The sequence below is a fragment of the Coloeus monedula genome (genome assembly GCF_965178545.1).
Source record: "Coloeus monedula genome assembly, chromosome: 6".
Taxonomy (NCBI): Eukaryota; Metazoa; Chordata; class Aves; order Passeriformes; family Corvidae; genus Coloeus; species Coloeus monedula.
The window spans coordinates 15,684,801-15,709,908 of NC_138786.1; the positions used below are offsets into that span (position 1 = coordinate 15,684,801).

At 41.6% G+C, this 25,108-nt stretch overlaps 1 protein-coding gene across 1 annotated transcript in view; it reads right to left on the reverse strand.

Moving 5' to 3' along the window:
* PTPN5 (protein tyrosine phosphatase non-receptor type 5) overlaps positions 1-25,108 on the reverse strand; it is a gene marked incomplete at both ends in the record, with an annotated part of 53,928 nt that overhangs the window by 24,133 nt on the left and 4,687 nt on the right. The window contains 4 exons of the mRNA XM_082283548.1: positions 1,062-1,300; positions 4,894-4,977; positions 6,753-6,872; positions 7,748-7,914. Coding sequence (XP_082139674.1) covers positions 1,062-1,300; positions 4,894-4,977; positions 6,753-6,872; positions 7,748-7,914 — 610 coding nt within the window. The remainder of the gene's footprint in view (positions 1-1,061; positions 1,301-4,893; positions 4,978-6,752; positions 6,873-7,747; positions 7,915-25,108) is intronic.

Here is a 25,108-nt window from a genome sequence, read left to right on the forward strand (position 1 = left end):
TTACTGTGCTCTCATATAAAGGTAGAATAAAACAATAAAAGGTGTAAGATTTTAGGAAAATGTTATAACAAACCATTACGTGAGAAAAAACATTCTAAGCTCACAGAGTGCAAATTGAAAGCCGCTTCTGTAACACTCCGTTTTACTGTGTCCTGAGGTGCTTTGGAAAGTCAGCATCGTATTCTTAAAATCGAAGTTCTGTCCTTTGTTTTAAGCTTTAGAGATGAGAATTAACTATGGTTAGCACTCCAATTAAGCTTGAAAACTGAGAAATAAAGAAAGGTGGTACTTTGCTATGCTGGGCCCTTCAGTAATTTCATTCTTATTCATAACATCATCACTTTTGCACAGTTTCTTCACAGGAATTCTATCAAGACCATTTTTCTATTTCACTAAGACAAAAAAAGGACACAAAACAGAAAAAGATTTTCTTTTCATCTTAAAACTGCCCTTTCCCAGCTGTGAATCTCTCTGAGATGCTCCTGACTTGCCTGAGAAACTCCTCTTTTCAAGTTGCCCTTATGGTTCAAGCAGTGAACACCAGCTCACCCCAAAATTTCATTGCTGGGTTCATTTGAATCAAATTCATTTACTTCTGAATTAACTCTTTTACATATAATAAAATACTGAAGACTACCACTTTTTCTACAGTTTGCTTCCTCCAGCATGAGTGACAGGGAAAAAAACCAAACCAACAAGACCCACCTCTTTCAGAAGTAAAAGCTTTCATTGCCCTATAGGGGAATTTCATGCTATGCAGTTGCTGTCTTAATGAATGGTGAGAGACTGATACAACACAAATAGATGTATTCAGTGTAAAGAAACCATGCTTTAGAAGAGCACTTGTTGACAGCTGTCTAAGAACTGTGTGTTGTTTAGCTAACACACTTGTATTTATGACTGGACTGAAAACAGGACGGGATATAAAGCACGTGCTTGACTTTAAATCCACATTTTAAAGTGACATACACAAAGGCAATGAAACTTCCTACTAGGCACAGAACTCCTAAACCCATCAAATCTGGGAGCAGACTTTTCCCTATTAGTCACATCTACCCTACCTTTCTTGCAAGCCCACGGATTTAACCGTCAGAGTAGCTGGGTCTGTCTCCGCTTTAATGTCCATTACGCAGTCAAAGACTGGAGTCTCTGGTACGGGATCCAAATCTAGGAAGTCATCCTCATTTTTATCCTCTGTCCACTCTGAGTACGTGAAGGAAGGCTGCCGGCTCACAGATTGGCGTCTGTCCTCTTGCAGCGGAAAGGGAGGGTCTGGTTGGGCTCTGAGTAGATGCCAAAACTGGAGGAAACAAACATTTTAAAGTTTCTGCTTGTAGCCAGCCCTTCCATACAGCCTAGGGCATGGGCCTTTAGGACAGCATCCCAGGCCTCTGCATTAGAATTGGAGAGTACTGAAGAGAACAGGAATGTTCCATGCAGGAGCAGCTTTGTGGTGCACGTTACAAGGATTCACATCTACCCATTCAAACCTGCTTTCAGCCACAGAGGTTTCCACAGAGCTGGCCAGGCTTAACTCAGGGATACAGCAGAAGTGGAATGTGCTTGTGACCATCATATGCAAGCCAATGTGATACCACTGTCCTTTTGTTCAGTTTCTTATCCTTCCCAGGCTTGTTTACAAAATAAAAGTCTGCTATTGTATTCTACAAATCATACCTCTCCTGATTTAATGGCTTTCCATCTGAAATTTACATATAGCTGTCTTGAGTACATATAATTGAGCTAAACATTTTTAATAACCTGGCACTGTACTCTGAATTTATGTATAAACCCATCACTTTTTAAAGAGGCCTAAATTTTGATGTACCTGATCCTGAGGCTGCCCATATCAGTTCCTGGCCAGGGGCAAAGACTGTGCTATAATCTAATTATCTGATTTAAATATGGTATAACATTAAATAATGAATCCTGGGAAGTTACAGGACACAAATGCAATATCAAAGTTTATATTACAAATTAACAAAAGGTTTGAAATTGCAGGAATATAAAAAATTTCTTTTTGTATCAGTTTGCACAGATGCTGTGGTAGACTAGATGATTTGGAAGTCACATCAGTAGAGTACAAGTCCTCTACACAGACTTCAGTTAAAACCGGTTAAAAACTCCAAGCCCATCTCTGAATTCCAGGATCTGGAACCTTAGGCCAACTTCATTCATCTACCACAGAACTAGGAGCAGTATCACTCAGGCTAATGCCATACAAACTATACTGCACTGTCATGCATCCCTTTGAGACTAAGAACAGGTCTTATTTTCCACAGTAAAAGCCTCTTCTGTCCTCTTCTTACATAGCTTTAAAATGCCCAGTTGAATTTAGAAAAGTGTCACTTTAAAAGGTCAAATTTCTCTTCCTAGGCTACTAAAGCACATTAGGAGGTCACACAGGACAGTGTCAATTTCAACATTGGGAAAGAACAGTTTGGTCACAAAGGCACTCCTCAAAGGAAAAGATTCCTTCAAGGTCTCTTCTAGGTAGCACATGGCTTAAAACCCATTTTAAGGGGAGAAGGGGAGACAGATCACTCAGCTGAGACAAAGGGGAAGATAAAGAAAACTGTCTTCATGCAACAATCTGTTGTCCACCAGGCTGGGACTGTAGAAACTCTGCCTGGTTCAATCACCATTTTCAATGTTCTGCCAATGACTATGTTATACCACCTTCTGCAAATACTGATAAAAGCAGATTTTAGCAAACTGCAAAGCAGCACAACCTCAGGCATCTGAGAGTAAGGTAGCAAGGAGGCGGGAAGGGACAAGGCTCATGTCCTGTCTCTGAACAGTCTCTCCTTCCTAATGTCCATGTTAAAGAGAACATACTGGGCAAGACTGGTCAGAACTCACAGGACACTTCTTGTACTCTGTTGCCCAGCCACTTATCCAAAGAGCAGGGTGACACAGAGTGACATTTGTGCCTCTACTGCAGCTAGAAAACTCTTAGCACAGACCACAGGAATAGAAACCAGTGCAAGCTTGCCTACATGGAAACTGTTAGAAAACGTTTTTCTATACACAAGTTTTAACCAACACAAAAATGTGCAAAGTCTACCTTAATCTACACTGGTATTCATATTTACTTGTAAGGAGTTCACATGCAAAGCTGTCCAAATAGAGATCAGAATTTTTGGCCACAGAAAGCTTTCATGTAATTTTACCTTCTCTGCTAAGAATGGGTCAGCAATAAATGTTTTCATCCACTGAGAAATAGTTGAATATGCAAAAAAAAAAAAAAAAAAATCACACCCCTGCTATTCAGATTTTCAGCCCAGAATGTCTTGCAGCAAGATTGCCTGGAAAATTCTTAGATGGCTTTTTTTTTTTTTTCCTTTAGTATTTGCTATTACAGAATTACCAGAAGTTTATTTTAGAGGACAAAATTATCTGGATAAGGTACAGCAGCATCAAAAAAGCAGAAAATTGCATAAACCTGGCTAACTTTCTTGGCTACATCAGTGATCACAATAATGGAGGCATTAACTATAATTACTTTGCCTTGTGAATGGTTTTTAGAAAGTACGTTTTTCCTGACACGTTAAACAGAAGATTTTGCCACTGTGCTGCCTCTGAGTGAACTTAACCATGGCACATAATATGGCATTACTTCCCAGCAGGGAGTGTGGCCAGCAAATCAAAGGATGTATTCCCCTCTCCCTGGCACTGATGAAACTGTACCTTGAATACTGTATACAAATTTGGTTCCTCCAGTTTAGGACAGATATGGAAAAACTGAAGTGGTCCCAGTAGAGGGTTGCAAAGGACGTCAGGGGTGGAAAAAGGTAGAGGGAACTGGGCTTTTTCAACCTGTCAAAGAGGAAGCTGGAGTGATCTAACAGTGGCCTGCAACTACTGCAAGGGCAGCTCCAGGGATGCAGCTGACACCACAAGGGACAATGGCCACAAGAGCCTGCAGAAATTCAACTCGGACATTTATGTTTGTGAAATTTGGAGAAGACACTTGGAAAAGACTATTCCCCAAAAGTGCCATGCAGCTGTGGCACAGGCACACACAGAGATTATACATCTCCATCCCTGAAGGTTTTAAAAACCTGTATGGAAAAATTCATGGCTGACCATACTGAGTGTTGGCAACAGCCCTGCTGCTCCAAGCAGGATGTTCGATTAGCAATCTCTTCCCACCTACTGTCCCATGATTCTAGGATGTACTTCATTATACTTTGCATCACTCAAACAGCATGTGTGTAGCACAACTCCAACTTCCTGAGCTACCTGGGGTGCACCTCTGTAAGGACAGGAGGTGATGCTCTGCCTGCATGTTCAGTAGCTGCACTCCCACTCTAAGGGAACAGCATAGAGGGGTTTGAAAAGCCACATCCAATTAGAGCTCCCTGACAAGAAAGAGTTCTCCATAGCTCTCCCATCTACCACACAACTTTGTGCCAGTTACACAACCAATGGAGAAACACAATACACTGCTGCTCCCCAACAGCTGACAGCTAACTAGATTAATTGTAGTCATGCCACTTAAGCTTGTTGTGCAGCTGGGGCCTTGGCCTACATCTAACAGGACTTCACATTCAGAAGTACACCGGCACTCTGAACAGCTCCTTCTGCCACTGACATCAATGGATGATGGTCCTGTTAATGGACCACATCCCTCCTACTTCAGAGCAAACAGTCTGCCCATCTGTGGATGGAAAGAATAAAAACCATCAGTGCAATCCCAAATTCATCAAGAAATTGAGTAAGGTTGATTCCTCCACATAAAGCAAGGAGATAATTATATAGAAACAGCTCCAAAAACAGTGCTTTACAATCAACTTAGGCATAACACCAACAACTTTGGATGAATTAGACATCTTCTAAAAACTCACTGAAAAAGGGCGTGAACATAGTTTGTGCTGTATCACAACTTACCAGAGATCCTACAAATAGCAGTCCTAGAGAAGCCAAAGACAGCAGGATGTATGATACCACAACACTCCCAACTGTAGTCAGGCTCTGTGAGACAGCAGAATAGACAATGATTCATTTAGGGGCACAGTACAGTGTCTGCATGCATGTTCTTGGCAAAGTGTGCATTATGTCCCATGAAGATTTACTGATATCATACTCACCTGCGGAAAAGCTGCCATCACCACAAAAAAAAAAAAGCCAGGCTTTGGAGAAGACTGAAAGTGAAACCACCTCTAAGCCCCAGCATCTCAGAAGCTCCAAATCCCAGATTTCACTGCTAAGGCAAACAGGAATTCTGCTTCCTACCCTCACGCTTTGCCAAAGCTGAGATCTGAATCCACAATTCAATTTTGCAGACTGGATCAATGCTTCATTGCTACAGTCAGCGTGATTTTATACAGTGGCAAACGGCTTTAAACAAAATTTAGTACTGTTCCTGGGTTTGGGGATCTTTAAATAGAATCCAGCCACAGAGGAGTTTTCTGTGTTTTCTATGCATTCAGTGAAACACCATCAGGTTAATTCACACCACTGGCAGTGGAATTAATTCTGATGTCTTGTAGCTCAGCCTGTTCTCAGTAGTAGGTACAAAATTCAATTCTAATGGGCTTCAGTGAGCAAGGAATTTTACTCCGCTTTTCTCCTGCTAGTACAGCTAATGAGAAATTTGGAGTTAAGAGCTTCCATTTGCTTATTTTAACATCAGAAGATTTATTTGCCTATACTGTTTTCAAGTGTAAATTTGCACAATAAATAGTGCTATAATAAACAGTCCTCAAACATATGCATGAACATCTGCACAGAGTCATACTTGGGGTGTTCTTGTGGTGCATTCTAGGAAACAGTTTCCTCTGTGAAGGACAATTATTGTAAGTCAAAATTATACAAATCAGTGGTTTTCTGTAAGGAACAACAATTTGTTAATGATTGAGCCACTGCAAATAAGACACAGGCAATAGTCTGTGAAGAGCTCTGTGCATAATAAAGCCAACTGCAAAAGGGCAAAGAAAAAGTGCTTCTTTCAAGAAACCCCAAAAGAGCAGGTGACATGCAGCTCATAAACACTGATATGAGAAAACAGTCTCCACTGTACTTCAATCACAAGAGGCACTGAATCAGATTTTCTATTAGCACTGCAAAGCCTCTGCCTCAAAGATTATGTACAATGGATCTAAGCATCCTGATAGCAAATATATTTAATCTGATTTTTGAAAGTAGCTGTTCACCACTTAATTAAGGTTCTGTCCACACTAGAAAAATCTGCACTGGGTATAATTACCAGTAATTTATCAGATGAATCATTCTGGTATACATGTCATCATGTCATGGTGAGAAGCTAAGCAATTTTACTGGGGTAGCTCTGTAAATATAACTGAATCTGTGCACCTAGTACACTTGAAATACATTTACTGCACACAGATATGTTCTAAACACTCAACAAAAACAGATTTTTGAGACTATGGTGTGATTAACACCTTTTATGTGGGTTGATCTATTCTTCCAGAATTTAAGCTTCTATTTGTCATAAGAAATGAAGTTCCAGCTCTCCCCTTACTGTGGGCTAAACCTTAATGAGATGACTTCTTATTACTTTGTTTCATTTTCAATAATTTGCACATAATGAAAAATCTGACGTGCTGACCTAACATCATAGCCAAAAATTTAGCCCAATATCTCAAAGATAAAATATTCATCTATTTTCAGAACACTCCTCTACCATTTCAGGACATACCCACAGTGCAAAAGTCACTCTAATGTAGAAGTGCCACCGAAGGCTACTGACATCAGCTATATAACCAGAGAGCAGCACAGGGACTTACCTCCCCTTGATCTGAAAAAACCTGTTTAAATGGAGTAAGCAAGTAAGAGAGCAGGTCGAAGGCATTCTGAGCTGCTGGGATGGCCCCGTAAGTGCTGTACCACAGCATCATGCAGAGAAGCTGTGCAATCAATCAGAAAAGACGTAATTAGCATCTCTCATTATACACACATTCATTTTCATTTCAAGACTGCATAATTAACTAATTTAGTTAGCGCTGATTTCATGTTGATTATCGCTTTTGCTTTAAGAAGTCAGGTATTTTCTAGGCTGTAGCTTGACAGGAATAAAAAGACTGAAGGCTCCAAGCTCAGCCACTATTAGCTAGATGTGCATCACCGAGTTACACAGGCTCCCTCCTACCCTCACTAGCTAAAGGGCTGCCCAGAAACAGCAAGTTGAGCAACACTGAAAGAGCAACATGTTCCTCTGACTTCTGAACTTTCAGGATTATTACTTTTAGATCCAAACTAGTAATTGCATGGATTTAGGATGTTATTAAAAGACTCTTAAGGCCTCTCTCAAAGCTCTCACAAATAGCCATGTTTCACATAGGCATCACTATAAATACACACACAACATACACACATGGAAACTTTTCATTTGAACCACTTAAGGGTGCTGCACACGCCACAGTTAGCATAAACTACAAGAGCAATGATTTTATACTTAACACGCTCACAGAGAGGTATAACCTCATCCCCAGCTGTGAAGGGTCTTTACCCCCATACACATCAGCCACAGAAAATGGATTTGTTGGGATATCGGTCATTCAGCAAAGGAGGCATTTGCAGAGAGGCAGGAAATGGGATGGGAGTCTGGGACATCAAAAGGCAGGGGCTGCTCTCAAGGCAAAGCCGTGAGAGGTGGCTGCAGAAATGAGGACTGCACCTATGCCCACTGCTACATCTAGAGTGAATAAGGAGGAAACCTCCCAAGCCAATGCAGCCTAAAAGAAGGGTCCCAGCATCCCAAAGCTATGGCAAGCTGCCTTACCAGTATCTGTGAGAGGACAAACAGATACATGCTGTCTCCAGGTATTAATCCATTCCACCGGGGAGGCCAACCGAGCACTGCCGTTTTCTGGGAGGCTTTCAGGGACTGCTCCTTCCTGTTCAGCTCTCCTTGCTGTCCTTCAGCTTCATCCACTGACTCCATAACAGCTGGACGGGAACAACCTTCACGTGAAAACGACATGTGCAGGGGATGAATGGGATGTGACCCCGCAGGCACCGCGGGGGCTGCAGGGCTATTGTTTTCCTGGAGACGATGGTTACCTCTCAGTTCCGCCTCAGCAAGCGCAGCTCAGGATTGTGAGCGTCACACTCTATTAGTGCAGCTTTATTCACCTGCCTTCGTCAGAAAAAAGTGAGTGTGGGCGGATAAATTATTTTCCCTTTCTTTCCGGAGGTGCCGATTCTGGGCTTTGTTGTTAACAAATTCTCATTTACATTGCTGCACTTTTTAATTTTTACTTTTTAAAAGAAGCTACCTGTGCTATTGCCTAGCTACACACTTCGCAGCTACATGATGGCAAAGAACCCATTTTGCCCCTTCCCGTCTCAATTTTTCTATTTCTTTTATTTGTCTGCTTTGTCTAGTTCGATTATAAATTTCTGAGGTAGAGCTGTTTCATGTTATGTGTCTGAATAGTGCTCAGGGGCTCTGGGTTTTAGCTGAGTGTCCTAAGGCACTAATAAAATAGACTTTATTCCAATAACCTACTTCTTGGATGAATTCATCCTCAAGAGCTATTTAATAATGGTGCAATGCTGTTCTGTTCAGTGGAAATAACCACTGGTGTGGCTAGTCCCTCAGAAACAGTATTTTGAATAGAGTCTGTGTAGATATAAATTCATTTACAAGAGAAAAGGAGTGGAAGATCAGACTCACTGGGTGTGAGTACTACTGACTTACATCTTTGTACATGAGGAATGCCCCAAGGCTGCCCTGTGTACAACACTGTAGCCTTAAGCCTAAACCAGCCTCTGGTGTCCCAGGGAAAGGCCACATCATTGGTCCTTCCATGGTTTGTTGAGGAAAGGTTTCTATAAAACGTTCCTCTCAACAAACATTTCTCTACATATCTCACAATAGTAACTCTAAGTCAGATAAGCACCCATTAACTAGCCAGAGCTCTAATTAGGCAAATGAAATATATCTGTGTATCAGCTGAGGGTCTGGCCATAGTACGAATTCATCTTTTAACGCTGTTTTTTTTAATGCTAGAACACAACCACTTGAAAATAGCACTTTTCCAAGAAAAGCAGGAAGTTTCTGGAATATAGCTCAAGAGATCATGGGAAGTCTACCTCTCGGTCCTTAATGCTGAAAATTTTCAAGCTTTTAAACTGCTTCATGTCTCACTAGATTTGAACAAGAATTGAGAGGAAAACCCTTGTTAATGATTGCCAATTTTTTCCTGCTATTTTTGTGGGATGTTTATGTTCTGTGTTTTGGAACAGGAATTTGAAATTTAGCAGGGACAGAATCTTCGTGTCAGAAACTATTTTTGTCATCCTTGCAGAGAGACATGTACCTGTGGCTGAGATCTAAAGCTTCAAAAATATCTACTTTCTTAGAGTTTATTATTGTTTGCTCCTGAAGTCTCTAACCTTCCATTTTCACTAAACATAGTTTAAGTTCTACTTTTCCTTTATCTGCATTAAATAATGTACCTGTGTCCCTAAGAATGATTAATGAACATATTTACTGTTTTTCCAAGTTCTGATGATTTCCTGTCTTGCATACTCCTCCCCAAAGCTCAAGATAAAATATACACAGTGCAAAACTAAAGCAACCTTGGGAAGACAACCAGACCAAGAAATGCAAGGAGCCAAGGAATGCAGATTTCACGCTGAGCTTTCAACTGGTTTTTATAAGTCATAATTTTTCATATTTCAGATTTTTTTTAACTGACCAGGTAATGTATGCCTTATGTAGCAGGTAAACAGCATTTCTTTGTTTTGTACAGCCTGAGATTTTACAAGGTCATTTCTGGTTGGAAACAAACCCCTGACTATAATACAACGATGCGAAGGCCACTTAACTACATCTTCTGGAAAAAAGATGTCAAAGTTAGGGCACTGCCCTGTGTCTGTAACCATGGGGATCTGTGCCTCTCCACAGCCCAGAAGTCCAGTTCCTGGAATTCCAGCGTTGTCTAATAACACCCGTACAATTGTAGGGGTCATATTCTCCTCCTTACAACTGCCCTATATGAAGGACAATAGACCACTCTTACTTTCAATTATTTTCACTGCATAAGGTAGAGAGAGACCTGGTCTGTGGACACAGGAGCCCAGGATCCCAGCTCTGCTGAATTGACACTGTTATCAAGAGTTATCTTCCCTAACACAACAAAAGGCAAAAGGTGCAAGAACTAAAATAATGGGGAACTGGCTGAATCCATACATAAAAGTGAACAGATACATGTCTTGGATATACAAAGAGAAGGTCTAGTATTAACCAAAATCCACTCAAACTTTTCTCCTACAGATGCCAAAAGATTAGATTCTAACAAACATAATGATCCCCACCTAGGCTTCTGTATTGGTTTAACTATGCCAGCTTTACACAACACTTCAATTAGCACTCACACATCATCTTGCAATCCCATATTCCTGTATTGTTTGCCCTAATGGGCCCAGGATTCTTTCAGTTGCAGATGAGGTAATGAGTGAGATATCAGTGAAGCTTTCTTGTGTCAAGGTGAATGTGAAGGTCCTGAGAGAGCTGCATCCAGGAGTGAATTTAGCCTCTCCTCTGCTAGTGATTTGACTGACAGTGAAATGTAGCATCCATGTGATAGCCTCCTTATTTCCTGCATCATGGAGATGGGGATTCAAGTTCCATGAGTACTTCTGCTTTGGAGCAAGACTACACTTGCTAGGAAAAAAAATCCTTTGGCAGAAGAATTAAAAGGTCTCTGACATCTGTAGCAGCCATATGGCTTGTGAAAGCAAGTTGAAATTTCAAAACAGCACCATAAAGTTAACCTCATCCTTGCTGTTCAGGGAGAAGCACTTTCTGGATCATGCCAGGGATCCATTCATCCTGTATTCTTTCCTTAAGCAGTGCCACCAAAACAAGCTGTCAAAAATACACAGCACAGCACTGCATATTATTATATTATGGAATAATATATATAGGGAAACATCTTTCTTCACTCAGAAGGTAAAAGCTGGCTTCTGTAACTGGCAATGCCCATTTTAAATTTCCTGCATCTCCATATCTTTTTTTTTCTGACTTCATGTGCGGGTACATAACAGGCACAAGAAAGAAAAAACACCTATATAAATCTCAGAAAAACAAGTGCTTAGAGTACTAGTCGTAGCTGAAACACTAAAAGGCACTGTAGCAATAATAAGCGAGTCAACAAAGCCTTACAGTAACAAACATGCCACGATCCCATCAAATCCTGCTGTGGGTGAGGCATTAGCAGCTCTCTAACTCAACTGATTCATACTTAAAGCCTTCAGAGAAAATCAAAAAACAACCTCTTAGAACCTCACATCCTGGCTATATTTCCTAATGAAGTTAACATTTTAGAAGGAACTTGTGTCCTCTCTTGTGCATGGGTGCTAATGCTCAAGGAATTGGCACAGCTCCATTGGCAGACTTAATTTAACAATGTATTTTTGAGAGAAAGACTTATTCCTCAACAAAATTGTTTTTGTAACAGAAAGAAAATGTACCCCAGCAGTGAAAAGACAGTGCTCATACAGTTATTAGACATTTATGCACATCCATCTTACTGTCCTTGTGGGAATTATGCTTCTGAGTTGGACGGTGCTGCCTCTTCACTGGGAAATACAGATTTTATTAATGGCGGATTCTACCTTCCAGACACACAAGACAGGAGAGCAAAAGGGGCCTCACCTGTTCTGCCAAGTCTCAAGCTGCAGCAGCCAACACACCACAGCAGCTCGGCTGCATTGCCCCTAATTGTTTTAGGTGTATTGAGGTACATTGCCCTCTGAACCTGTCCACATCTTCATGATGGTCGTATGTGGTGAGAATTTATAGGAATGGACCACAGTGTGGAAGCATCACAAAGTATGAACATGCCAGCAATACCTCACATCCATCAAGATTATCAGCATTTCAGACCAGAGTCTTAAGTCCATTTATGGCTTCTGCACCTTCAGATGTCCAAATGCAACTGCCTACTGAAATCTCAGCCTCCAATTTCCATCTAACTGCTAGGGCGAACTGCTACTGATGAAAGAGCAGTAGATGAAAGCACACTACTGTGATAGGTCTCAAGTACACTGCTTCTTTTGACGTGCACCTCAACTGTACACGCAGGACACAGCCCTGGGCAACGTAGTTCACAGATCTGGTCAAGACCTTGTTAAATACACACATCATAAGACATCCTGATCGCAGGCAAGTCCAGGTGTTGGAGAGACACATCAAAGCTGAATGAGCTGCCTCAGAGTGCACATGAACAAGAGGCAGCTTGTGCTAGAGGGTAAAAAGCCTGTCTATCCAAAGAATGGGGCTTCAGGAGAAAGGTATTGGCTAAGAAAACATTCTCTTTTTTGGTTGCCACTGCAGCATGACAAGGATGGAAACTGAATATTTAGCTTTCTTTCGCCCTGCAGTGGTATGGAAAGAAGGGGGTAAGAGGAAGGGGACCTCTCATACTTGCATGGCAAGCATAACTTGTGTACTTAGGTTCTTCACTCTGCAGACTCTGAAACTTCTATCAAACTTCTTCATGAACAGCAACCTAATTTATTAAGTACTAAACATGACAGGAGCTGCATCATTATTGTTTACAGACAGATAAAATTCACCACCAAGGAAAGTCTGTTTCTTCTTGATTCTGTCTGCACTCCTGACTCATCTGATAAGTTATGTTGAAAATTTCCACTAAAGATACAATGATCTGTATTGAAAACTGGGGATGCTATTTGCTGTTACCCTAAGAATGCATCTCTCTCTCTCTAACTCCTCCATTATTAATTTTTTTTGACCTTTCTGATCATGACAACTGGTACTTTGCTTGATTCCCTGACCTGCTCTGTTTACAAGAGTTCAATAAATTTATGTTTTCCAAATGGCTGAGTAAAATGCTGCTCAGGAGGAGAGCATCTAGGCCTAAAAAGTATCCAGATTAAAAGTTGCAAAGAAAAACATCCCCAGATGCACCCCAGAACTACCTACTACTGACTGACTGGAGATGGAGGGGAGTTACAGCTATGTAATTGCCTCAGTACTTTCAATTCCACTCTGGAAAAAGTCCAAGTTTTAGGTGCCAAGAGCTTGTGGTTAGTAGATCTTATATTTGTAATGCAAAACCACATCGAGAGCTACTTCAGAAAGTATCAGACAGCTTAATTCAAACACTAGCAACAAGCCAGGCAGATTCATAGGTCCCACTACATTCACCACTAAACACTGCAAGGCACCAAAGCAACCCTAAAATCACTTTGGTATCTAACTGGAAGCCAGTTAGATCCATCCTGTGGTCCTCTGTAGGACTGCAGACTGCAACTGCAGATATCAGACTCCTCTCTGTAACAGAATTTAAAGAAATAAGCCTGACATACCACCAATCTAAGTAAGAGGTCCAAGAAACTGGAACTACCCTCTCTGACACATTAGGGAGGAATGGAAGATTCTTCACCAAGACTCGGCCTACACACCAACAACGTGGGTGTCAGTCTCCTATGTTACTTCATCTGAGATTAATTTCAGCTTACAACTTCTAATGCTCTTAGTTTGCACTAAGTTTATCTACCCCAGTCAGTAAGAACAAGCTGAGCCAGGTAAGAGGCTGTGTGGGGAACAACTGAAATTTCTAACATTCAAAGATTCTATTCGGGAAAGCTGAGTATTTTTGCTAAAAAGATCACACTGGAAATACCTGTGTTTCATTCACTCTGATTCATGGGTTGATATGCCCATCAATTCAGCTGCTCACAGCTCTCCAGAGACATTGTTTCAGGCTCTCTGAGATTCAAGAGAACACCACCTCATGCTTGTTTTTTTTGTGTGCGCGTGTTGGGGAAATTCAGTGACAATGATGCACACTATAGCTTTAAAATTGAGATTTTAGTAAGTACAGCCACTGATTTAAAATGTCTACCATTCTCTTGATTAGTCTATAGAGAAAAATCTACTTCGGTCCTCCATTCTAAAAGACAAACAGAATTGGTAATAAAATACCACAACTTTTTGCATCACTACAAAACTCCTTAGGAAGGCTCTGCAATGGTCCCTCCCTAATCCTGAACAAGAAAGTTAATTTATCCTTGTGTGACAGAGGATAACCCACAAATACCAACTTTCCTTTGCACTTACTTGTGCATGAGTGGCATGTAGCATGGGGAAAGCCAGCAACCTCCTTCTGGGAAAGGCAAGCATTCTCTGTGGAGTTCTTTGATGGTGCAGACAGGAAAAGGGGTGTCACCTACTCACCAGGAAAAGTACTGTAGACTTGCACTTCCCAAGCTCAGCTGGTGGAGTCTGGCTGCCACTTATGCCAAACTCCGATTACCAAAAGGGACAGACGCATCAAGAGAGAAAGAAAGGAAGGGGTAAAGTCATGCAGAATTATCTGTGAGCGAGGCATGCAGAGAACTGAGGTCTACGTATTTCTAGCTGATGCTTCGCCCCTTTCACTGGCAACATTTCTAACAAACTTGAAGAAGAAACTTTCCTCTTTACTTGAAATAAGTTCTGCTGAAAATAATACGCAGTGCCTTTGCCATGCTGGGGGGCTGCATGGCTCCATCCGTAAAGGGCCTCTTCTCATCTCTGAGGGAACAGCAACCTGATGCCAGAGTGCGCAAGGAGAATAGTTGCCTTTCCACTCAGCAGCTCCCTGCTGAACTGCTGAGTCACATGTTTTCTCTGCATTCATTTCACACTGCTCCCACTCAGTCCACCTGCCACTTCATCTGGGATGGGTGGGAGGAGAGAAAGAGAGGTGAAGGCAGAAAAAATGTTCGTGTTCACCCAGGACCATTATTATGATACCGCGGGGTCACATATAAAAGCAAGCCTGCAAGCTGCTAGAGAGGGATGGAGAAGAGAAATATCAGACTGCAAGGCAAGCTGCCTCCCCCTCTTTTCAACAGGAGGAGACTGGCCATCACACAAGTTGCAAACCTCATCTGATTCCCAATCGGTCAATGATGTTAAGCGCTTGCTGATAACTTCTGTGAATCTCAGGCTACGGACAAGGCTCGTTGCTGTGATTTAGAAGAGCCTTCAAGTTGCTGTGATTTTTTCAACAGTCCAACAGCTACTGTGTTGTAATTGTCTGGCTGCCACAGGGAAGTGCCACAATGATAAGTGAAAATATCATCTGGATAGATTCCAGTTCCTAAGGGCATCTTCAGCTGAGTTGCTGCAGTGGAAATGTCTACCAGCTCCAACTTTCATCATTAAAGAAGATGAAGAGGAAATCCTAGCCATTTTATTGCAGGTTCCATAACGCTCAAGCCTAACAGGAGCCATCTCCTACTACCTGTTAAATTCTTGTACAGAAAAGGGACTCTATTATCAACGGTGGGAAACATGTTTATCATGGTTACAGAGGGTCCAGATTACCCTTAGGATGGGCTGTACACATGGAAATAAACATTTAATTAAATTACCACAGTAGTATTTTTTCTGTGATTAGAATTCTGGGACAGTACATTTTATAAGTCATGAAAAAAGAAAATGCCCAGAAGTTTCCTAGTTTATTAAATCAATTTCTGAAAAAACGCTTTTGAAACTAACTTTCAGACTATATGAGGACAACTGTGATTAATTTTCAGACTAATGTTTAACCCACAGCTACTGTTAGCAGAAAAACTGAGGGCTTGTTATGAGCTAAATAAGGATTTTGTTTTATTAAACCAAATTAATGATTCAAAAAAGAAGCCTGTTTTTCCCTGTGAGAAGGAATCTGTTCTTAGTTAATGTTCAGTCTTACTTTTTAGTGACTCTAGTACAAATCTCTGCAAATGTGCTTGCACTCTACAGATCTGAAATGCAAAGACAAAATCCAGTCTCAGAGGGTGAAGTGATACAGCATTAAAATGCCTTTCTATATCAACTTCCACTCCCCACTCCACAGAGTAGCTCACTGTGGTGTTGCTCAAGAAGTAGTTCAGGAAAAAAATGATAACTGCAGAGGAAAAGAAACATGGGAAAGAAAAAAGCAAAACTCACAATCTTCTCGAATTCCCCTGCCTCCATAGAGTCTTTTTTGTTCCAAATAATCAGAAGATTTGCAAAACACAATTTTAAAAGACAGGATGCTGGCCTACAAAGTCATCCCCTGGAGGGGGAAGGATGCAGCCTGACACCAGAGATTTTGTTTTACTGAAGGGTGAGTCTGGGGGACTTCATTTGATCTGTCACCAACTCCTTCCTTTCTGGAAGAAACCAAATGTTCCAGACAGCATTCCTCTCATACTAGGTTCCTACACACTGGTATTGACTGCTTTACAATATACCTAACCCACCTAGTAGGAGAAGGTAATTTACCTGATCCTCACACCAAATCTCTAATCCACAACAGCTCATACGAAACAGACCTGCAAGGGAAAAGCAGCTCAGGATACCTCAGCTGACACCACTCTGAATTAGGTGTGAGCCTCACTCAGATGGGAGCAAGAAGAAAAAAATCCTCGGGCCCTCTGCTCTGGAAAGACAACAAAGAGGAACTGCTAGGAGCCATCAGAAGCAGTAAGGGACTGTCAGATAAAGCAACCATATGGGAAGTATATGGGAGCTACTGTACCATCTGCAGGGTCTGGCAGGGTCTGACTGCCAGGGTCCTACACTCAATATAAACTGCTATGTCTCTGCTAACAATGGGGAAGTTGCTCTTAATTCCCAATACAAGAGTAGTTATGCCCTTGTCCACATCTAAATCATACTCCCACTACTAAATCAAATACACAAATGGTTTATTCTTAATGGCTCTCCTAATGCTTACAGGTCTTAAACACAAGATGTGTTGTTGGGCAGTGTCATTTTTCCTTTTTCTCCTGTGAAACATCAAGTTAAATGAAATGCCATTTCTCAGGGCAGCTAGGGCCCCTCGAGGAGAGTTTGCTTCAAAATAAAATATTAAATATGGTGTCAAATTACAGCTCTTAAGCGAATGCAGACCCTCAGAGGGCAGAGACACTGAATATTAACTTCTATCACACCCACACATAATTAGCAATTGTACTCTTTCAATCAGGGCTCAATTCAAAGCTGCTTTGGTTTGATTTTGTCTTTTCTCCTTTCCTCTTAACCCTCTTACAGAAGGTCCATCCGATTACCACTGAATATTAGATACAATTTAAATTTTTCTTTTCATTAAAGAATAGATTTCTTTGTTATGCTGTTTTCTTCACTGAACATTTTCAAGTGCCTGGTGATAATTCGGGAGCTGCCTTGAGCTTTTATAAACAGACTACAAGTTCACTTCCAGTGGAGTTGGTTGTCCCAAATTAATCCCAGGCTGCAAATTCCCTTTAGCACTGAAAATGGAAATCCACAAAGCAGCTCTGTAATTCCACAGTTCAAGAGCTAAAGGCCTAGACTGCCCATGCACAGGCCACACAGGCAGGGAGAACTGTCAGCAGCACAGTGATGCAGATCGAAGTGTACAGGTTTGAACTCTCTGAAACAGGATAACCAACTCTCCGCTCCCAAACCTTAATAATAATTTTTGTGCCTTTACACTTCAGCTATAGAATATACTTAAATGTCCCAGAGTGCATAATCAAAAAATGGCAATAATTTAGAACAGACAAACAGCCTCTTCAATAAGAGAGTGACTCTGACAATTAAAAGAAACAAACACATTCTGGTATCACACACTTTTGAAAGTGTTTACTATTCATACCACTATAATCTGAATTGGTGTTGTCACACTGCTATTGTTGGGAAAAAAACAAAAGGCATATTTCTTTTGTTAAATTAATAACTTCTACAGTCATAATGCTAATACTACTGTGTGTTTCTAATGTCTCCCCAGTGACTGGCCTGGCATTCTGCTCTCATGAATGAATGGGTTTGCACCTTGAAGCAGAGGGGTGATTTGTTGGCTTCCTGCCAGGTTCAAACGGGAACATTTTGATGTCATTCATTTGGGGATAGCCTGCTTTACTAAGTGACTCAAATCTTATGCCCTGGAGCCTTCACAAAAAACCATTTAGGAAAGCCACTATCACATTCATTTCAAAGACAGTAAATTATATCAAGACCAGTCTCAACAATCATCTTCAGCCACAAACCTGATACATGCCCCAAGGGTATTATGCCAAGTATAAGCATTTTGCTTTCTTTCATGCATTTAAAAAGGCTATGCTTGCACTGCTCGGCTTCCTCAGAAAGCAACAGTATCCCTCAGACCCTCTAATTTAGGCTTTGAAATAAACACTTGTAGAGATAAGGGTGTGGACATCCATAGACAGGATCTTAGAGCCCTATTTCCATCCAGGGCTACACCATTATGGGCCCTAATGGAAACCCTGAACAATTAAATATCATTGTTTCCAGTTCAGTGCTCTGCTACCTCTCTAACTGCAGTCCCTTCATGTTAGAGGCATGCTTAGATTACTGAAATGTCACAAGTATAAGAGTTTCAAGCTCTCCTTCTCCCTAGCTATCCACACAGGTGCATAAAAAGTGAACAATGCAAGTAAAAAGTGGTAACAGTCCTGTTTTTTAGTCTGTCTGGGTTCCTATACTGTGCTCATCAACATGGATACACAGCCTTAAATAGTAAACTAAAAAAGATGCAACAGCTTGCCTTCTCATCATCTTCCCAGGGAGGGAACATGCACTGAGCAATGTTTTGTCTAGACAGATAAGCAGACATGCACAAGTTGTTACGGCTCTCTGTTGGAGAAGGTGACACAAAAAAAGCACACACTGGTGATGAGCTTTGCAATTATTCCGGGAGGATTTTGCATCACTTGTCTGCAGCCATGAGCTTCACTCTACAAAACAACCTGAAGAAACAAACCTCTCATGCTCACATGTATCCCAAGGCTCCACTCCACCTCACACCACACAGCCTCAGGCTGAGTTACCGTGGCAGGAGCTGACATTAATCAACAGGTCCCCACAGTGGTAAGCAAACACCATTTCGGATCCTGCATAAGCAGAGAATTTCTACTTCTAGCTCCAGAATGGGGTCACAGATAGATTTTCATTGTGTACTCCAGATAATGCTGCAGAAATGATGATGATCTGGGGTGGCATGGAAGCAGGCAGCGGTGCACTTGCATCTGTGGGAGGCACACCTTAAAACCTCCCATTGCTTCAGGTATAAAAGGTCTCATAGTATGTCCTATTCTGAGGATGAAAAGACAGTGATTTACCTCCTCAACTATGCAACACAAATTGGGACTATTCAAAAACATTGTCTCATCAGGTCTTGATTGAAGCATTTCTTTCTTTTCAGGAGCTCCTGATTTCATAACATTTATAATTCAGGTCACCACAAAGGCACCAAACATATTCTTATGGACTCCTAGCTGCCCCACAGTTTTGTATCCATGTTGAAACATGCTGTGTACATAACATATTTTGGAATATGAGTAGTCAATTGCTTCCCTTAGGATGCTCTTTATGAAGTGTGGGTTACAGTATGTGTCAATGGGAAGCAAGATTTCATCCACAGAGCTGTATTTCTGCTATGCTATCCAGAACAGTTCATCTGCCTTAACAGGAGATGCCAAATGCCTCAGATCAAGTCTCCTCCCACACTTGACTTCAATATGAAGAATAAAGTACTGAGTAATCTTGTAAATCTCATTCTTAGCTTCTAAAGACCAGTGTGGCACTTTCAAACCATCCCACCTCTGTCTTCCTCCACATTACTTCAAGATTCTACTAAAATAATTTTTTTTGTTTGCACCCCTCATCTCCCAATGCCAATTATGTGCAACAAACCTGCTTGGTACTTTCCTGAAGGGTTTGTGTGGCAAGGCTTTGGTAGCAGGGTGTGGGGGGCTATGAGGATGGCTTCTTTGAGAAGCTTCCCCACATCTGACAGTTCTAATGCCAGCCAGCTGGCTAAGGCCAAGCACATCAGATGGTAGGAATGCCACTGGGATAATCTGTCTAAGAAGGAGAATAAAGTTGTGGCACAGAAGTAAATGTGGCCAGAGAAGAAAGGAGTGAGAATATGTGAAAGAAACAGCCCTGCAGACACCCGGATAAGTGCAGGAGGGGCAGGAGGTGCTTCAGGCACCAGAGCTGGGATTCCCCTGCAGCCCATGGAGGAGCAAAGATCTACCTGCAGCCTCTGGAGGACCCCATGCCAGAGCAGGTAGATGCCCAAAAGAAGGTTGTGACTCTGTGGTAAGCCCATGCTGGAGCAGGTTCCTGGCAGGGGATCCTGCAGACTCGGGAAGAGAGGAGCCCGTGCTGGAGCACCCTGTTCCTGAGGAACCGCATCCGCTGGAAAGAACCCACACTGGAGCAGTTTGTGAAGGACTACAGCCTGTGGGAAGGACTCACGTTGGAGAAGTTAACGGAGGACTACCTCCCATGGGAGGGAACCCATGATGGAGAAGGGGAAGAACTCTTTTTCCTGAGGAGGAAGCAGTGGCAGAAAAACCATGTGATGAACTGACCATAATCCCCATTCTCCATCTCCCTGAATCACTGAGAGAGAAGAGGTAGAGAATAAGGAATGAAGTTAAGACCAAGGAAGGAGGGGTAGGAGGAAGGTGTTTTTAAGATTTGTTTTACTTATCATTATCCTGCTCTGATTTTGATTGGCAATAAATTCAACTAATTTCCCTGAGTTTTGCCTGTGACAGTAACTGGTGAGTGATCTGTCCTGGTCCTTAACTCATGAGCCGTTTATTGTATTTTCTCTCCCTTACCCAGATCAGACGGGGGTGACAGAGCGGCTTTGGTGGGTGCCCGGCCTCCAGCAAAGGTCAAACCACCACAGTAGCATTAATTATGCTGGGAAGATCATAAAAAGAATGGACAAGAGCTACATTTTACCCATGGCCCAGGTAGAAGCCCTGTGATCTATTTCTGATATGCTGAGCAGAGACACAAAAAGACAAAAGAGGAAACAGGGCAGTATCAAGTCCTATTTTTGAGGGGTAACTCAAAACATCATAGTTCATCCTTTCATCTCTGCAGATCTTGAAATGACCTTATCAGCTGAACAGACAATAGTATCCCCAAATCCATATGTGCATCCAATAGGAGCAGCACTTTAGTAGCATGTAAAAAAAACCCCTAAAGAACAAAGGAAGCTTCACCTTAGAGCTGTTGCAAAAGCGTTCTTCCGTACAGAAAAATAACACATGCTCTTCACTGTGCTGGCAAAGGACATTCAGAACCTATCAGTACCAGTGAGCACACAGGATGCTAAATGGGGCCATTTTGAGAACGCCTGCACAAACCTGACAGAAAGAAAAATGACCTATTCTGAAAAATAGATCTGTATTTATCTTTGTCTCCCACAGAAGGCATTCAAAATGGAAGGCATTTAGTGTCTTTCAGGAGTGCCATCCCTCTTATCAAAAGGCTGCAAAATTGGTCAGATGAAACTTTTACCCGTTTCAGCAGGAATGTTGCCTGTGCAAGGAAGTTGGGGCCAAGACTTACAGTCTAACCAGCTTCCCTTCGGTTTCTGTAAGACACCTCTTTGACATACTCAGAGGGAAGGTAAAGGCATTCAAACTGTGAAAGACTCTGCAAAGCAGCTGCTTTGGACTGTCATTTGAAGGTCAGTCTCCAACACACAGTATTTATTTTCCTATTGTCAAACAACCTGAGTAGAAGGGACTTTTAACAGAATATGTTAGTTAATTGAATTTGGAACATTAATAGGTTTTTCACAACACTGTAGCATTTTTTTCTATGAAAAGCAATGAAAAAATGGTTCTATTTAAAAGTGGCAATAGCTGTAGTCTTTGAACATATGCTTAATGAATAAATCTGTTAGGAAAAAACCCTTGTGTGTATTGGAGGGGGGTAGTATGTTTGTTCTCACTTAAAGCGTGCCATGATGACAATCATCAACAGCAAATGGCATCTATTGTTGGGACTAAAAAAAATTTCATTTGGCCATTTAATTTCAGGTGAAATAGCTCTTTTCTTTTAAATAGCACATTCTTTTAGCTAAGCAGTTGAGTTGAAAATAAAGCAATAGCAGATTCATGTCATTAAGGACACCTGATAAGCTCTTTGGGAGGTGCAAAGAGCCATAACACAGTAATATCCAGGCAGCTTACTGCCACATCATGGGGTGCAGCACACAGAAAGCCAACAGCCTACAGGGAAGAGGAATTCAGATCCCATGGGGAGAACAGCCTAACAACCCAGTGCCACCACATATTGCAGTGGTGGGCGCGATCCCAAGGATGAAATTATATAGGATACAGCAAAACACAGGAACTGAGCAGAATAGACTCTGCAAAGCTTAGATGACAACCAGAAACCTGTGATGAAAAACACATGAGAACAAACTGAACCTACTGCACTGCCATTTGCATGAGCAGGTGGATAAATCTAATAAGCTGGAAGATTTGTTTGTGAAATTAAAATGCCAATTCCATACACTGGGAAGCGTGAAAAATATCCACAGTCAAGCCAGAGCTGTCTGGGTATTTTTAAAGGAAGCTTGACAGATGTTGTGAAAATGTACTGCAAAAGAGTCAAACCTGTCAGTATTTACTCAACTCTTCTGTTGAAGAACTCCATGTTCCTCTCATGGAGTGCCCAAATCTCTCCTTTCTCCACTTAAACTAAGAGTTTAAGCTCCTCAGTTCCACTCTGAACGCTCCAGAGGAAGGTTCACAGAGGCAGATTCCCCTTCCCATTCTTTTTTTCAATAACATGCTTGACTATGACTCTCTTTTGACAACCCAGCCAGATCTCAGTTGGAAGGCTCATTTTGTGGAGAAAGAGCCATGGGGAACTCCCAAGTTACATTCAATCAAATCTCCCAGTGCAACACACTGCAGCTGGAAATCTAACAAACCTAATGGGTGACACCATACCATGATCACCTCTTCTTTGACAACTCCTCTCAGGTAGCAGGGTGGGGACACCCCTCCAGCCAAGCACAAGCCAATACCTGCTCTCCATCAGTTTTTTAAAATTCTCAATCCTTGCAGTCCCTCCTCTCTCCTTTTAGAGTTTTTCTTGTGAAGATGCAGAGCAGGCCCAGATCTTAACAAAGATCAGACACCATGTGTAGGCGGAAAGAGATAAGAAGATTCACAAACAAAGCAAGTCTTAGGTTCCCAAGACTTCTTTCCCAAGAGAGAACAGTGATACAATGAAGGAAACCTTCCACCATTAAAACCTCCAATTCTTGAGATTGGTATTCCGCAACTACTCACCCCTTAATGCTATCCTTACTGAAATATTTTCTTTGTTGAGGTTTCTTGCATTTCCCTGATGCCATGATCATTTTTTGCATTTTCTTTTATACCCCTTTTATATCTTTTTATAACTTCTGTATTCTTAGTGTTTTTTAGCCTATATTCTTACATGTATTTTGTCAAGCTAGGAGACTAAACATCTTAGAAGCCTCGTAGTTAGGGATCAGAAAGCCCCAGACACCAAGGTCCTCTCCAGAACACATTTTGTAAACTAAGATAGAAACATCCAGGGGAAGGTTCCTTAGGGACTGGGGCTCACTCGAGCCTCTCCCTGGGGAATCTTTGATAGATATGCTCATTAGTAAGACCTGTAATGTTATACCAGATCTGTTGGGGGGTGCATTGCAGTGTGCACTGGGGTGCATTCCACCTGGACGTGTGCACCTAAGGATCATGAAAATAAATACAGAGGTAAAACCCCTTTTTTCCTTCTAACCGTGTTTAATTCTTGATTTTAAGACCAGGAAAAGGCATCATCCCCATGGTGATGTCACCAGCAGGCACAAGGAAAGCATGAAACCTCAATCAGCAAACTAGTAGTAGGCAGAGGTCAAGAAACCATGATTTCCAGAGACAGTAGAGGTTTGAGATACAGTGACAACATCAGACTTCCAAAGGGTGGTTTGCTTCAGCTGAAAGAAGTTTATAAAACTGTTGCAGACAGACCACATAACACATCAGCAAGGTTCTGCTCTCAAAAATGACTAGTTGTCTTACCTGGCTGATTTTCAGCTAATTTCAGCTATGATATTAGTTTGTCTACTAATTAATCAGTTAGTCCACCAAAACAAACAGTGACCACGAGCTGTGCATATAATTCACTATGTAACAACATGTCCAGTTCAAAATACTGCACTGTTTTGGATCTCACATCCCTGAAACAGGCTCTTCAGTATTTTTGACTTATATAATGTGTGTTCTGTGGCATTAAACTGGATCCCACAAAACCACTCTTCATTTAAGCTAGACAAGGGACTAACAGTAACAAGCGGAGAATGGAGTAGATAAAATACAGACGACAAAAGAAGGTGCATGTTTGGGAATAATGGAAAGGAGAATATCCGATAAAAGAGGAAAGAAGAAAAATAAATACAAGGCCATAGAAGAGAGGCCCACAGGAGGAGGAGGAGGAGTGTGAAAAGTCTGACAGAAGGACTGAGTGGAGACTAAAAACAGCATCTGGCAGTAGCTCAAATCAAACAAGGTAGCATATGCAAGAAGTACAGCATACTGAAAACTTCCTTCCTCTTGGGTATTAAATAACCTCAGAATTAGACAGAGAGTCTTCCCTTCCTCTCCTCTGAAATATCTTGCTCTAAACTCTGAAACAGAAAAAAAATCTATTTAAACTATATGGTAATTGCCATTTCCCAATTACAACTGTGAGCTCTTACTGAAAATTTTCAGACATAAGGCTGCAGAAATCAGACACGGATTTTGATTCATTTTTCTAGTGGGAAACATGATGGTGGGTATCTCATGCCTAACAGACTTAGGGCATCAAGAAGCCAGATTTTCAAAAGCACCAATACCCCTAGACAGAGCCCTAGTTCTGCTGAAATAACTCTAATTTTTCTTCAAAAGATGGGCCTAAGTTTCATTGTCAAAGGCAGCTTAAAAATATGGATTACATTTCACGCTGACAGTGAGACAATACCGTGCAGTTGTTTTTGAAACTGAGACTGACATGGTTTTCAAACTGCTGCCTACCATGTGCTTTTGCTTCCTTTAATTGTGTCTGTGAATACAGCACACAAATGTGTCTGTTGTCACTCACAATTAAGAAAATACAGGTACAGTTGTGAGAACATCAAATACTACAAACTGGGCAGTGTGAGGACAGCCCAGCTCTCCAAATCTTACACTGCAAGTGATGTTGATGGTATTTGCACCTGTACAAAACCTGAGAAAGTCCCACATGGGGAAGGGTTACTGTGCTGGCCAGGGCCTAATAGAGCTTCAATTCTGTCAGCTCTCACAG